The sequence below is a fragment of the Motacilla alba genome, chromosome 2 (assembly GCF_015832195.1).
Source record: "Motacilla alba alba isolate MOTALB_02 chromosome 2, Motacilla_alba_V1.0_pri, whole genome shotgun sequence".
Taxonomy (NCBI): domain Eukaryota; kingdom Metazoa; phylum Chordata; class Aves; order Passeriformes; family Motacillidae; genus Motacilla; species Motacilla alba.
In genome coordinates this window covers 23,292,977-23,310,087 of record NC_052017.1, presented here as the reverse complement: position 1 = coordinate 23,310,087, position 17,111 = coordinate 23,292,977, and the positions used below count along the sequence as shown (strand labels likewise).

At 38.4% G+C, this 17,111-nt stretch overlaps 1 protein-coding gene across 1 annotated transcript in view; it reads left to right on the top strand.

Annotated features, from left to right (window-relative positions):
- The window catches only part of CDK6 (cyclin dependent kinase 6), a 127,906-nt gene that overhangs the window by 21,042 nt on the left and 89,753 nt on the right, over positions 1-17,111 (top strand). Inside the window, exon 2 of the mRNA XM_038130146.1 lies at positions 9,631-9,766. Coding sequence (XP_037986074.1) covers positions 9,631-9,766 — 136 coding nt within the window. The remainder of the gene's footprint in view (positions 1-9,630; positions 9,767-17,111) is intronic.

Sequence of the window (17,111 nt, the reverse complement as noted above, 5' to 3'; positions counted from 1 at the left end):
TTCAGGAAATTTTGAGCAGTTCTAGTGAATCCATAAAAAGGTTCTTTCAACAGATGTAGAAATTTTTTAAAAGTTGTTTTCATGCAGTTTCAATATCTGGTGTTAAACAACTGTTTCCATTTTTAAGATAACGGGAACTCTTCACATCTATTGCTGTTTTCTCGTCCTCCAGGTTAAGACTGGGAAAACAACGGTTCACAGTTTATTAATTTCAGAATTTAAGGACAAACAAATACTGTGATGAATGCCTTAGAATACATCATGACCATAGTTTTCAGAGATGAATGCCCATATTCATGAATTGAGTACTTAAGGGTAACTAAAAAGTTAGGGAGCAGAGATTGTGGTACAGGTAAGAATGCTTAAGTGCAAAAGGGGACCATGCATGTTGGGCCTCAAGTGGTAGAGTTCTCATGGCATAGCTAAAAAATCATATAGGGGTTGAAATGGCAGACAGGGGTTTACATTGCTCTATCCAGGTGATGACTGGCTAAGAAAGAGGAAAGATACCCGGCAGATATGGCACATGAAGCTTTAGGTGGTGTGTATACTTAGAGATCACCCAGGTGTTTTGCATGCTGCAGGTTAAGTGCAGCATAAGTTCTTTGGTAGTTCAGGGCTGGTGGATCATGCAAGGTCAAGATCTATGACAAGTTTACTCTGCACGCTGATACTCTGGGTTCAAAAATGCATTCTTCTACTGACAGGTCTGAAAAAAATGTAGTACAGTACTACTCAAAGCTTGTGTTGTCATGTCAACTGACCTGTCACAGCAATAAACAGATTGGTAGAAGTTTGCACCCTATTTCCCAGTGATGTTGGTTTCATTCTCTTACCAAGGATTTCCTTTTAATAATGTCATTTAGAGAGACAATAACTTTTTATTGAAGAAATTATACATAATAATAAATCCAAATATAAACAAATGGGTATGAGAGTGAACCATGCGCTGTTTTACTGTGGTTTACTCCTTTGTTAGTAAGAAAACAAAATGAATTCTTTTAAATCATTTGAATTGTGCTGTTCTAATGTATTCAGGGAATACTGTTACTAAGGGATTCTACAGACCTTTTAATGTAACACTTTATATATCCATGTATTAAACAGAAAGCAATTAGGAGACAAAGGAGTAAACCGCAGTAAAACAGTGCATGGTTCACTCTCATACCCATTTGTTTATATTTGGATTGATTATTTATGTTTAATACATGGATCTATAACGTGTTACATTAAAAGGTCTGTAGAATCCCTTAGTAACAGTATTCCCTGAATACATTAGAACAGCACAATTCAAATGATTTAAAAGAATTCATTTTGTTTTCTTATTACCATCTCTTTTTACTAACATATATGCTTCCTATTTACATTGTGCATGTATAGTATTGTCAGCTTTAGCCAATTTAGCCTTTTGTTTTTCTTAAGGCTTTTTTTTCTTCTGTTTTGTGCTCTTTTACTTTAGCAATGGAATTCATGGTGTTGTTAAACTGTGGAAGTTTTCCCCATCTAAAAGTCATCTCTTGATCCTTATTTGGTAAAGACAAACTGTTTGGTCCCAGCTCTACCTATGAAACATAGAAACGTATTTTCTTACAAAAATATGTATTTTCTTACTTGATGCTAGTAACAGAACCACAACAAAATATCTATTGCTCTGTGTCCCCTGCTCTTCACCATCACATCATGGCTTTGGACTCCTTTCAAGTGCTGCCACTGCTGGTCCATCCTGGGAAGTGGTAGCAACATCATCAGCACTCAGGTGTATTAACAAGGCCCCGTAGTTTGCTTTTTTCAGTGTCTGACAGCTAGGCCGCTCAGAATAACTCTCAGTCAGGATGCTTCTTCTCAGGTTGCTTGTATTCCCAAGCCTATGCTGAGTGGTTAATTAGAGCTCAAACAGCACATGAGATTTCAGTGCATCCACCATCATCCAGAGTAATTGTGGTCATAGAATAACCTGGAGGTCTTTCAGGAACAGCAGCCCCTGGATTGATGATAAGCATCAAAACAGAGGACCTCTTCTGTCACCTACAGTAGCTGCTGTGTTATTCTTAGGTTCTCCTATGAATCTATAAGAAGCAAGAGTTTGTACTCAAATTTGCATTGCAATTATATACAATTTTTTAAAAGCTGAATTAAATACCTTAGGAACTGCTGTTACATTGCAAGCTTTTAAAAAACGATGAGATTGTACAGAGTGTCGAACAGGACTTCAAATTTGACTTTTTGCTATGAATCTTTTTTTTGTGGAGTGTTACTTTTGATATGTTTGCATCATGATTAAATCTCATGTGTACATAGATTAGATTATTAAGCCACTGAAGAATGAATGATAATTGATACTGTTGTAAATATAAATTTTGAAGATGAGTTGTTTTTACTTAAATCTAGAAGAGAGATGTTCTTAGATTTAGATCCTGTAGGTCTGGCGCAAGAATGAATTCAAAATATAAACTGAAATGTGGAGTCTGTAACAAGCAGTTTGTGAGCTACAGTAAAGACTGGATTTTGTTGTATTTTTACACCATGTACAGCTGGAAGTCCAGAATAACATCTGGGCTCCTTTTATTTGAATTAAGCAAAATCAATATTCAGGCATAAGTTCTACTTACATGTTGAGCAAATTAGGGAATCTAAAAAGGAATACAGCTGTTCTCCGAGGAAGGTATTATAAAGAAAATCTAGAAAAACAACAGATGCAAACACACTGCCAATGAATGGGAGCATCTTTTTTGTACTCTAACTGGAAGCTTACGGAAGCTTGCTGGAAGCTCACAGCACTGTATAGCAGCAGTACATGACTTGGAAAGGCAGTGTACATTTGCTTGTTGAAGGATCACATGAGAGCACTATGAATAGGTCAGACAGCTATTGCTGATCCTAAACAATCTGTCAACGACTGTCTTCATAACAGGCCATGTTATTTTTCTGATTCAGGGGTGACTTGGCGTGTCCCTGGCCTGCCCTGGGACAGAGTGTTTGCTATGGCAGCACACAGGCGTGTGTTCAGGCACCACCCAGTTGGTATTTTCCCTCCATATTGTCAAGGGCTCTGTGTGTGGCCAGTTTGGATAAAATCAGTTGCAGTGAGATTGTTCATGGACTGGTGAGGAATTAAGCATTTTAAACACTGGTGAACTGTAAGATAAGTCCTGAAGAGGAGTTCTGCAAGGCAGGATATAGTTTGAATTACGGAGTCTCACGTGATCCTTTTCTGGTCCTTGTCTGTTAAAAGATAATCTCCCTCTGCGAAGAAGGTGAAAGAGAAATGACGGTGTGAGGGCTGAAATAGACAGCGTACTGCTATAAACAAAGAAAGGTGCAGAGAACATCTTGTCCGGCCTATTTTTCCTTGAAGTAAAACTCTTTTAACAACTGCATCTTTTAGTGGCTTGGGTGGCACACTGAGAAAATGTCCTTAGCCTTTTCATCTTTTGGGCACAAATCTTGGTTTCTGTTGAAAATGAAAACTGGTTTTGGTGGTTTCATCGGAGCAGACATTTGTCTGCATCACAAAACCATTCAGTCTGGCACCAGAGCTCGTCATTGCTTGAGTGGGGCCCAGTGCAGGAGAGCAGGGGTGTTGCAGGTCAGGGCTGCAGTCGGGACTGAGTGTTGAACGCTTGCCCAGTCAGCCCACTCTATCGGACTTTAGCCAGTGCTATTTACTTCGCTTTCACGAGCATCTATTTCTCTCTGTCACTTTCTCTGTCTCTTCCTCACGCACACTTAAAGAACAAAAACCTCTTTTATACAGCTAAGCATTTTAAATAATTTTTCCAAGTCAGAGAGGGAGAGAGACTGGAAAAAATTACAGCATAAAGCTCAGCTTGCAGATGAACGATTGCCTTGTCATCCTAATGTCCCCCTTCCTTTCCTTAAACCTCACTGGTGAGTGGGCTGTAAGCAGCAGTGTTGGCTGGGCTCTGCTGGAGTGGGTGTCCAGAACAGGACTTTCTGCTGCCCTTCTTTCATTGTACAGTTGCTTCTCCGCAGTAGCTGTTTCTGCTCTGCGCACAGCAGATAATGAATGAGTGACTTCAGAGTTGAAAATGTCTATCTACAGAACATCTACTTGTCCTAGATAAATTAATTGATTTTACCTGATGTTAAGTTCTGCCTTTACTGCTGTTTGCCTGAAGGAGATTTCTCCTGGAGACAAAAGGTGATTCTGCTACTCTTCCCTGGAAGGATAGCAAAGCTGGAGAAATGTTCACAAACTCAATAGAAAGTAGAGAATAAGGATTTAAGCCATAAAGTTGCTGTGAACACTGTAGACATACCCAAGATTGTTTAATCAGGTTTGGCTCTGGGCATCTGACTTGTTGCTGGATGGAGCTGACTCCGGGCTCGCTGGCTGTGCTGCAGGCAGTGCTGTGCCCTCATGCTGTGTGTTTCCAGTACTGAGGTGGTTCTGTTGGTGCAGTCAGAGTCTTTGTTATGTTGCAGTCTGCTGTGGAGCCATACCTTAAGCACTGGTACACACTGGGGCAGCTGCAGCTGGAGTTACAAGTACATTGTGAAGCTCTTGAAAACCCCACATGCCTCTGAAAATGGAACTTAGGTCTTGCATTACTCTGTGGCTCTTCGGATGTTACACCAGGAAAAAAGCCATTTTAATACTTTGAATTTAGCGGCCTCTTCCTCTGCATGTGCACTTTTTTCCCATCTAAAACTATTTTACTAAGACTCCTTTGAGCAAGAAAACTCTACATCTGAAATACCAGCTTTCAGAGGCCTGGAGAAGTGGTTGATTACTGATTAAAATGAGACAAAGCAGTATGTCCTGAACAGAGGGAAAGAACTCTGTCATATGTTTCAGAGTGGGAAACTCTATTTCCTGTTTTGCTACGTGGGACTTGGTTCTCCTAATGCACATGTTCCACTCCAGTTGCCCAGCTATTGTCTTCTTCGTCCGAAAGATGACCCCTTTGTTCCAATACATTGGGTATTTGTGATTCCAAGTAGAGACTGGTTTCTGTCAGCAGTCTTTTTTTGCATCAAAATCAAGAAAGGAAAAGGTAGCTAATATTAAAAGTGGGGGTAAAACTGTTTTTTTTAAGGAGTACCTAGTTTATAAAGTTGGGGTGTACAAAGGGCTTGCTGCTGAGTGACTTCTTGAGAACACAGGAGTCTGAGGCTGCTGCTGAAATTCGGACTAAAAGGACAACCTACTGTCGTTCTTCAATACGTCTAGGTATGAGATGCAGAAATTTTTCTGTGGTTATGAACTTCCAGGATTAACCTGAGCCAAAGGCAGTAAAAGCAGAAGTTGTTCAGGTCCTCCTCCCCTTATTTGTCAATAAACCTCAGTCATGGCCTATGATAGTCTTGGTATCCCAGTCTTCTGTTGTTTACATAAACACTGTCAATACACAAGTTCTGTGCTGGCTTTCTGTCATGCAGATAAATACCTTTCAGAGTTAGGTTGAGGCCACCAAACTCTTTTCATCTGTGTATTTGCTAAGACTTGTGAAATCTTAAAACTGTAGCATATTATTATGCCACTGTTTATGTAACCACAGTCTTCTAAAGCATTTCTCCTACACATAAATCAAAGGCTCCAATTGTCTTCCTCTGTTATGCATAAGCTGGGAAGTAACTCTTTTGAGGAAGACACTGTTCCAAAGAAAATTAAAGTAAATCCATGTTATTAGAAATCTTTAGGAGTCAAGGACTGGTTTTGTTCAGTGCTGTGAGTGACCGTACAGGGATACATATGTGTTCATGTTGGCTTAGTCCTACTGCAGTAAAAATAACAGCAAGCCCTTGAATGCATTGGCAGCAAGTATCTAATTCTTGGTCTTCCTTTTGACTATGATCCAGTTAGTTTTCCAAATGCACCTACTCCTCTGTTTGACAATAGCCAAGAGAAATTATATCCTTCATTTATTTCAGGTCTTACAGTCAGATCTGTCTTTCGGTATTTCTTGCAGGTGTCTTGGGCTGATGGGCCTGATCTCCATCTCTGTTATCTCAGTTTGCTCTGGAAAAAATGTTTATACTACTTGAAAGCGGGAAACTTCATAGCAGTTCTCAGATCATCTCAAAAGCAAATCTAGTAACATTTAGGGACTTTCTGGGATCAGTTATAATCTACCACTCAGTAGATGCAGTAGTTTTCAAGTTAGTAACTGTCTTTCCTTTAAAAGTATTCGGTATTCGTTTTGTAAAATGAAAGTGAACTAAGGTGGCATTTGTCAGACTTTGTGTTGTAAGAAGCTATGGAGACTGTAAGGAGCATCATCTGTTTTTCTGCATGCAAAAAATCCCAAAGCATTTTTTGCAGGAAGGCAGGTATTCTGCTGGATTATAGGAAGATCCACTAGGCACTAAACACATAAAATAAAACAGAGATTTGTAGCTGATAAGCCCCTGCTTGAGTACAATTAACTTGAAAAAATGTCTGCATTAAAACCCAGGTTCTCCGTTAGTGTCTCCTCAACACTGTTCCAGTTCAGATGGACACGCTGGGCGGTGTATGACTCCCAGCCAAACATCTTGTTAAATACTTGCAGGATTTCCCATAGCGGATCTTACTTTAATCAAATAATTCAAACGTTTCTTTTGTAAGTACAATAGAAGGGCAGGGCTTGTGTTTACAAAGTATTCGGTATGGAAATCCTGTATTAATTGAGGTACATTTACTTCACTTAGGATAGTGTCCACATAGTAACTCTTTAAATAAAAGGCCTTTTGCTGTCGCCTATTCCAGAGAGGCAGTCACGTGCAATGTTAATGCGTCACATACAGAAAATCATGAGGAAATGGCTTCAGAGATGTGCAATGTAGGCAGTAGAGATGTTCCTAATTAACAAAGACAATTTTATGGGTGATATTCTCACAGTGAATGTAAGAGTATAATTTATAAAAAGCAGTTTTTTCCCTGTGGAAACTACTAAATAAAGAGGCTGTGTCTTTCTCAATCTATTTCAAGAATGATTAGCAGGAGCAATGCCAGATGTTGTTTTTTTGTAATATCATGGATTAAAATAACCTGTGCTTTAAATTATCTTTCTAAGGTAGCAGCTATATTTTCTGTGAGTAAACACAATGTACTTGTACCCAGCCCAGTGCAGAATCTGGAGCTTTTATGATTAACAGTAAAACATTTAGAGTTTCACATAAAGAGTATACGGAAATGAAAGATAATATTAATACTCGGTGATAATACTATTACTCAGTAAAAGGTAACCAGAATTGTGCTTCTCTGAGTTCCTTATTTTGCTGTGCCAGAAAATGCCAGAATCAAAATAACCCACATACAGAAGAATTAACAGAGTCAACATTTTCCTCCTCAGTGAGTTGGAAATTACATGTTGCTTCTAAGTTTAATACAGTGAAATATTTTTTCCTTTTTTTCTTTAATTATAACTCTGCTATAGTTGAAAATACGGGGGTTTTGCCAGTGTATTAAATATCTGGCAAAAGGGGTGTTCTAGAACATTTTAGGTGAATGTAGGTCAACACAAAGGAATCATACAGTTGGAAATATTTTCCAGTGTTTATGTTCAGATGTTGAGACCTGTCTGGCTCCTCTCTATTTGCATGTGTTGGGGTTATAGGCAGTCCGGCTACATTCCATGTTGATTTATATAAATATATTGCAGATTATTAACCTCCAGCCAAATACCAGTAAATTTCACTTTTCAGGAAAGTTTATGACTTTTCACAAAACGGATTTACCGTGTACAGGACATGTACATCCCATTGAGGGAATTTTAGAGAACGGTGTCTGTCATTACGAGAAATGTGCCAACACATTTTCTCTTACAGTCACTGTGTTAGCATATTAATTAATGTTTGTTTGTTCAGATTATGATTACAGATTAGTCTTTAAGCAGAGGTAGGATGACAGTCTTACTATCATATTCTGGAACTCTGGTTCCTAATTTATTACTCACTGAAAAGCTTCCTTAACCTAAAGTGAATGTGCATGTATACATTTTCAAAATATGGTGGCTAATAAACTTTTTTTTTAGTGTCAGAACAAAAATTATTTAGGAAATGCTGTCAAATGAGAGCACAGCCTTACTATGGTAAATGCCAAGTGAAAAATACTGCTCTCTTAAACCTGAATTACATTCTTCCCAAGTGGTTATGCCAGTTCTAGTGTTTCCTTCTCTTGTAAAATACATTGAGATTTAAGGTAAGAAATAAAATCTCAGTGCAAGATCTCACGTACATCTTGTCCTTGTCTGTTTGTTAGATGTCATCTGGGAAAAGAAGGGACCCCCAAGGCTTTGTGTGTGATCAGTTGTTTTCAAATCCTACCTTTAAAGCCTTTAGTCCTTGAACAAACAACAAAAATACTACTTGATAAAATTACCAGAAGTGTCCTGCACTTCTTAATTCCAATAAAGTATTCTAAGGAAGAGTATGAAAAATAAAAGTAATACACCAGTAATACACCTATCGCTGACAGGATGTTGGAAAAAATAAGCCATAGTATCAACACTAGTTTGGTCTGTTATTAATGAGAGATTCTTCAGTTTAACTGTCTAGACCTTCTTCTCAGTAACTTCATTCATTTTTTTAAATCTACTATCACCTAGTAAAAGTAGTGATTCATTTTTCTGCCTTACCTCAGAGAGAAATATGATCCGATCTTGTAATATAAATGAATAAGCACATGAGTAAAGTATGTGAGTAGGGAAGAAATGTCCTTTTGGCTGTTTAGACGGTTTCCTATTAGGATTTTGTAGAAGTAGGACTTGAAGAAGGGTACTGAAAATCACTGGTATGAATATAGGTGTGAAGCACAGAAGGATGGGCATATGTTTTTGAAAAAGGTAAAACAGTGGTTAAAGCTGGCATGGTAGACGGAGAGGATGAGAGAAATCCTACTTTAAAAGAGAAAACAATAGAAAGTAGAGTAATCAGATAGGAATGTGGAATTATGAAGAGCTTTGTCAATTAGTTCGGTATTGTGCAACAAGGTGAAGTGATAAAGAAGTTCCAGTAAAAGAATGACCAAAAGTGATGAAAGAAGTAGTGACATTTTGTGCACAAAGATTTTTTTTCCAAATAGTGTGCTGGTTCTGGAGGTATTTCTTGCATCCAGCAATTTGCAAGAGGAATCAGTGAAAAAATTCTGTTTCTGCTGAAGATCTAAATATAAAGCTGTGTAATGGTATACATAGGAATTTATACATGGGAATTATGTGGAAAGAAACTGAAGGTGCATGCAAACATTCGTATGTATTTTTCAAAATTATTTCTGGCTTGCCTTTTTTTTTGTTTGTTTGTTTTTTTGGTTTTGTTTTGTTTTGTTTTTAATGACTATAAGTATTGGAGCCTAGAATGTGTATAAATATCATGTAATTTTCTGTTGTAACTCAGGTTGCTGTGTCAAAAAAATAAATTATTTTCATGTAATTATTTTACATTTAACAGCTGATGAGTTCTTAGTAATTAATCCTATTTCAGAGTTCACAAGTGAAAGACTGAGATGGTAATTTTGATGTATCAGTTGTTACCTGAGAAATCAAGAGCTCAAAGATTGGTCTGCCTTTGGAAGGCTCTTTTCCATTCTGTATACTGTAAGAAATTTAAATAGATATGCTTGAGATGCAAGGTACATCTGTACTGGTTCAGGTATACTTACCTCTTCTGTTCTTTTCCTCTCTGCAGATTGTTTGATGTGTGCACCGTGTCACGAACAGACAGAGAGACCAAGTTAACATTAGTGTTTGAACATGTGGATCAAGACTTGACTACTTACTTGGATAAAGTTCCAGAGCCTGGAGTGCCTACTGAAACTATAAAGGTATTTAAGGAGAAAGATTTTAGGAGATAGTATTTCAGAGATGAATCACACAAACTGTGTTGAGATCCCACAGGATTTTGTTGCATCAAAATTAAGTAGTGCCCAGCTTGGGACATGAACTGCAGCACAAAGATATAATTTCTTTGTGAAAATGCTGTACTTGAGATTTTATTCCTCTTTCAGAGTTCTAAATTTTCTGGATCTCTACCGTTGTACCAAATGTAGCATTTAAACACAGGAAAGACAGGGACCTGTTGGAGCAGGTCCAGAGCAGGGTCACCAAGTTGATTAGAGGGATGGAGCACTTATCTTATGAGGTAAGGCTGAGAGAATTGGGATTTTTCAGCCTGGAAAAGAAAAGGAGTAGAGGTGACTTAATTGCAGCCTTCCAGTACCTGAAGGGAGCCTACAAGAAATGTGGAGAGAGACTATTCACAGGAGCATGTAGTGGCAGGAAAAGGGGGAGTGGTTTAAAACTGAAAGAGTATGTTTAGATTAGATACTAGGGAAGAATTCTTTACTGTGAGGGTGGTGAGGCACTGGAACAAGTTGCCCGGGGAAGTCATGGCTGCCCCACCCCTGGTAGTGTTCAAGGACAGGTAGGATGGAGCTCTGAGCTACCTGGTCTAGTGAAAGGTGTCCCTGTGCATGGCAGTGGGATTTTTAAGGTGTTTCCCAATACCGGTAATGCCATTCTGTGATTCCATGATCCTGTGAAATCATTAAGAAAGACCTTTGCTTCCAGCTGCAGGCAGATGATTCTCTTATTGTTTCGGCAGAGACTACTTGAACCTTCCCTTAAAGGTGAAGTGCTGGATATTGCTAGAATGGATAAAATAAATCCTGTACTCCTTATCCCTTTTCCTTTGCCTTTTATTTCCCCAAGAGACTACTTTTGTTTTATGTCCTTCTTGCCAGGAGAATTTGTGTGCATTCTGAGAGCAAGAAACGTTCATTGTAGGCCTGCGGTGCGCTCTGCAGAGGATGGGCTGAAGGGTGGGGAGAGTCATGACCAGTTGTTACAGAAGCTGGGAAGGCTCTCAGTAACTGGGAGGTCGATAATGAGGTTTTGTTGTCATGTTATCACATATTCTGCATCTGTAAGGAAGGACCTAGGATAGGATGTGCCTGCGTTGTTGTTATTAAAATGCATGCACTAACTCCTCTGCTTTTCTGGAAATTTCACAGCAAAATGCCACATTGAGGATCATAGATTGAGGTGTTTGACAAAAAGTTTATACCTGGGAAGAGAAGCAGAGGGGTTGATGTTGTACATTTTGACTGTGTCTGTTTAACATTTCTTTTGATTTTTTTCATTTTCATGAGGAGAAATAATTTATGCTTTCAGACATACATTATCTTTCACTTGTCTGGAACTATGTTGTATCATCTTAGTCTGGTAAAAGTCTCCAGGGGGGAAAGAAGAACATGAAAACTACTGAAAATTTAGTTTTTTTAATAATTCTTTTAACAACTTCAAACTTAGGAAGTGTTTGATCTTTCAGTATAAAATTAGAACTAAAGTGAATAAAGATCTATTCACTGGTATCAAAGTCACATATGTATAATATCAGTCAGTTCCAGCAGCCATGTTTTTAACCAAATGTAGTGGATAAAATAAAATTTTTGAAAAATGGATACAGCTTTGATTCAGTCAGAAGAAGACTGAATGTACCTATTATATTGTAAGACTATTTTATTATAATGCTGTCAAGGTTCTATTTATCTCCTAGGACTTTGAAGCTACTTACATGAACTGTATTTCAAATTAACTAACATTGTGAAAATAAGATGCAAGGTGACTGGCATATTATCTAACTAAATATATTGAAATTGATGGGAACTGAAAGACTAAGCCTCTGAAATCTCAGTTTGAAGTGTCTTTTAATCTATGTTTCGTTTAAAGGAAATAGAAGACATGAACAGTGTACTAAAGTATTTGTGATTTCCAAAAACTCTGTTCTGAAATTGCACTATGAGACTATCAAATATATATTTGAGTATACATTTTATGGAGATTTAGTACTGATGAAGGAAATATTTTTGCTTGCATTTGAAAAGCACTATTCTACATAAATGGTTTACTAGTTAACCCAGTTGCTGTATCTGATAGTTTGGCACAATGAAGTAGAAAAGCCACGCAGAAACAAAGATGAGCAATTTTGGTCTTTTATGTACAGTGCAAGTTCCACTGCAGCCAGTGAAATTAGTGACTGTAAAATTCAGCTTGTGGTACATAATCACTTTTTAAATGGCTGAGGAAAAATGTAAAAGTGCTGTTTACTTGATCATTGCTGTTGATATCAACATTTTCACAGTAGCTGATGAGGTTTTTTTTTTAATCCTGTTTGGCACAGGAAAAGAGAGACATTCAGTTAATTTAAGTTGTACCCTGTTGCTTCATGTTTATGTCCAAATATCCAGTTTATGGAGGTACTTTTGCTGATAGGGCTGATCACATGAGGAAGGGTCTCAACTTATTTTTAGTATATTTCAATACCTTTGTACTAATACAATCTTTATGGATATTCCTGACAGAAACTGAAGCAAAACATACTTCTCCTGGCTGCAGGGAAATACTACGATTTTGTGGCAGCTGAGCATTTAACCCAGAGCACATACATCGTTAAATGACTAATCTGACTTTTTATAGTTTGGCTTTTGAGGTTAATATGGATTTGTACTTCATTTATTTTCCAGAATTGCAGACAATTTGTGTAGAGTATTTCCCCTCACCGCCAGCGCAGTACAAAACAACTGCCAGTATTGTAAGACCATCTGTTAAAGTTCTGCGTGTGTCAGCAGCACAGAAGTGCCAAATGAGCCAAGCTCTGGATAGCTTGAAGTTGAAGGATCTAATATACCTCTTTGGCACCATGGTGTAAAATCAACAGTTGTTAGTGGACCTTGAATGACATAAAATTACTATGAGAGAAGTATCAGCCCCAAAAGATCTTTTTTGTGTGAATTGACCACCATCATTACATAACATTTAGGGAAGGGAAGGGAAGCTTTTGCTGGTTTGGGGCATGCTGGGGTTTTTGGTTACCACCTGTCAAGAAATAAAAGTGACACTGGTCCCATTTTAAGAACTTTCTTTATGTTTCGCAGGCACTTGTCAGACTGTAGCAGTTCAGAGAAATGAACCATATTGATCATTCGAGCACAACTAGAGCTTTTGCCTTAATGCTGCTCAACAATGCTTTTCTAATGCCCAAGTCCCTGCAGTAGGAGTCACCCCAGAGGGTGTTTTAGGAAGATAGAGACAGATGTCGATAACATTCTAGAAGAGAGGTAGTTTTCCTATGAGACATTACCTGGTAGTGGGAATACACACCCAGGATCTAGAGCAGACATTCTCACCTCCTCTTTCTGTCACCAGGAGTGTGAATGCTATCGTCCATTTCTGTGGCTCTGGCGTCTGAGTTCTAGGTTATTCCAGACAGAGGAGTTTTAAATCTTCTCTGCTGAAACTGTTCCATTATTATTTAATCGAGCCTACTTTGAGCTAGAGGGATGGTGAACACTACTCCAAATACTTGTGGACATAGTGTTCACTTTTGAAAGAGAACTATATTCAGCCTTTAATCTACTTAATAAACCTTTGTAACTGCTGGATTGTAGTCACGCTCACACTTGCTGGCTTCCTCTGTCAGACCTGATTAATATATGTTCCATATGGCATGAATCAGAATCAGCAGTGACAACATCTTCCTTCTTTCCTCTCTACCCGTGGTCTCCTCCCTTCTTTTCTTCCTGAGATACTCTTTAACTTCAGGGCAGTTTATGTGGAAATGCAAGGTATGAGTTCAGTTTCCTTTGGACACAGCTGTTAGTCATGCACAGGTCTTTGGTAACGTTAATGTTCTTAGCAGTTGAGCCTCCTTAGCAGTTGAGCCTCCGAGAGCCTTGGCTCATTAGGAACTTTAGTTAGTTGACATCAAGGATAGTGGAAGTGGAAATGACACATATGCCACAGAACAGTGATTTTCTTTTAAATAGTTAACAGACCACTAAAGCATTTTGATCTCTTAGCCTTTGGGACTGAAGCATGTTTAAACTGTGTGGTCACATTTAATTCTGATGCTTGTGAGACTGGCACGGTATTTTTGCTCCTGAGTAATTTTGATATGGATATGGTTGTTTATAACACTAACTACATTTTTCATGTAGAAATAATGCATATGTAAACAAGATGGTGTTTACTGATTTAAGATACTGCAATGTATTTAATTATACTTAGATTTAAATTAATCTATGCATGTAATGGCTTTGTATATAAAGCTGTACATGTGGTTACATGGAGTTCCTTGCAGTCATTTTGTGCTGCCAGACCAAAGAGTCTGTAAAAGTAAGAGGGGACAACAAGCTTTTACTGGGGTTCTTTAATTTTAGTAATGAATAAAGTTAGCTTTGTGAGGTGATGTCATTATAAGTAGACTTGTGGCTTCTTGCAATAGTTTTCTTACAGAAATGTAGAATTTAGGCTACATGTGCTAAGTGGGCTGTGCATGTTTCAATCTGACAGTCAGCACAGGAGGGAACAAGTCAAAGGTTTCCAGTTCAGCAGGTGCATATGTTATCTGTCACGGAATGTTGCAAAAGCTGGGAATGTCTTTCTATTCAGGTCTCTGATTTGTGAATCTTCATGGTATTCCCTCCAACCTTGAACAGGGCAGCCAAATCACAGAGTGAGCAGGGATCAATATATATGCTTTTCTCTGCTGTGTCCTGGTTCCTCACCCAAGTGAAAGGCTTCTGTGAATATTTTTTGGATATTTACTTATTTGCATAGAAAGCTGATATACCCATCTGATTCGGGTATACAGATTCTGGTATTTAGATGCCTAAAATTTAGAAAGTACAGCAGTGAACCTAATTCTCTTTTGTGGGCTTGTCAGATAGTAGCCCATAAATTGAATTTTTAAATATTCGCCTCAGTCATGGCATACATGTTATTGTTGCATCTCTGTTAGCTTATATTACCTGCTATTGAACCAGGCAGACTGGTCATATCTTTGCAAGACTCCTAGGAAATTAATATGAAGATGCTGTTTCTCAGAAAGCAGACCAGTGTTCACTGTTGTGAGGTAACTCAGCCATGTGCCGTGGTTGTACCTACTCAGTTGATCACGTATGAGATGTGAAGCAGATGTCACACAATCATGCGGTTCTGAAAATAAAGCAAGATATTCCAGGAAAACAGATTCACCAGTACTGAGAGTCTTCAGAGGGCGGCTGCATTTAACATCAAAGTTAAAAGTCACTAAGAAAAAGAACCTGCTTGAATTAATAAGAAAGATACTAACAGAAGAGCTGTTATTATCGTTTTCCTGTCAGTGCTTTTATGGTAAAGAAAGAAGCAAAACTTAGTGTGGAATTTGGAATGTACAAATAATGGATCAGATCCCCAGATGATACTAACAAGTGTAAATCCATTAGCTTCGGTGAAATGGTGCCCATTTACAGCTGCTAAAGGTTTCATTTTTGTGGATTATTTTGCAACAAATTTTGTTCTGAATCTTTATTGTAAATTGAAGAAGAGTTGCCAGTACAAATAAATGAAAAACAAAAGGGCTGAATTGATAAATCATTGTGGGATAATTATTTTTTTTTTTCTTTCTCTGTTGTCTGCATGAAAGGGTAGCAGGATAGAGGAGATGTCCTGCACGAGCTCTGAAGGAGCTAAACATATTCTCCAGAATATCCCCTCTCCAGAATGGCCGTTCCCTGTGTTGTAGGTGGTGCAATTTCTTTCCCGTACTCTGCTGCTTGTAGAGGCACACCCACATCTCTGGCTGGTAGCAGGTAGCAATTCAGAAGCTGACCAAGGGGTTAGGAGGAGTCATGATTCTGTGAATAAAGGAACTGCAGCTCACAGGATGTCACACAATATGGTCTGGTATCCTCACAGTTACTTCTTTAGATTGGACTTTTTTACTGTTAGTGTACAGCCACTGATTTTAAGTATGGTGGTGTTAAATGTCTTCGAATTGCTACCATTTCCAAATTCAAATGCAAACCTTTTCAATCTGATGATAATGTATAGTTGTTTTTTGCAGTGCTGTAGCCTAGGACTGCTAGGACCTCCACTGCTTGCGAACTGAGAGCTCATAAAAATGTGAGGCACTCCAATAATTTTAAATCACTCTGTCCTGACTAGAGTGATTTAAAATCATTGGAGCGCTTCACATTTTTTCAGTTGTTCCAGTTTGGAAAGCAGTCAAGCAACACTGGAGCATAGTGCATGAAAGCAACCTGCCTGAAATAATAATTTTAGTCTTTCAAAACAATGACAGAATTAGAAATGTCACTGTGAAATGGTGTCTATCAAGGGTTCTGTAAATAGACATCTCAACCTACTTTTCTTTTGTGGTCTCTACTCTCAAGGCAGCAGTGCAGTCCAGTAGGGCCCTAAGGGACATATCCTTTTTGAAGTCAGAAGGAAGCTATTGTTTTCAGTAGATGGAGGGCCAGAAATCATCTTTATTCAGAAAGTCAGAGGAAATTAAGAAACTGAAGAGATTCTGAATTGTGGGCAGAGAAGGTGATTGAGCCTTGGTAGAACGGATTTATGATCAAGTCATTGCAAAATAGCAGTATTACAAACATTGGAAGTGAAATGCTGCTATCAGTTAATTTCATTTCTGTTAATTTAGCAGAGCTGGACATGGGTGTGATGCAAAAAAAAGTTTATGGGTCCTACTGCTCTGCATTCCCTTGAGATGCTCTCAGATTGTTAATGACACTGGGTTTTTGCTACTAGAACATCAGTGCGGTACCAATTGCTATGTGAAATGTTTTGGTGACACTGAAAGAAAGGGCGCATGTGGTAGGAATAATTGTCAATCAGGTACAGAAGTGGGGCTGAGCTGCCAGGCAGCATCTCAGAGACAGTGCCACACTGTTCCGCATCCATCCAGTGACAGTTTCTCCAAGTGGGGAGTATTTTTGAGATGCCTTCTTTTGTTTCATGGTGGTGGTGCTCAGGCACGACTTGCTCTGTAAGCACATCCTGCCTCAGTGATCAGCAGAAGTGTCACTCATGTTTCCAGAGTCTTTCTCTTCATCAAACACAATATGCCACATTTAAAGTAATTAAGAGAAAGCTATTGCAGCTGATGGTGCACATAAAGCAGTGGCAGAAAAATACACTGAAATGTTTGGATTTACCCATGTTCAAAATTTGCTTACAAGCCATATACTGGTTTTGACAAGTAATCTGAAGGTTGGACTGCAGCAGATGTGAGGTAAAGAGAAGAAGTTCAAAGAGCCATTCTTGTTTTTTGCCAGGGCAGATAAGAATCACTTTCTTGATAGTAGTTTCTGCACTAGGAAGGAAATC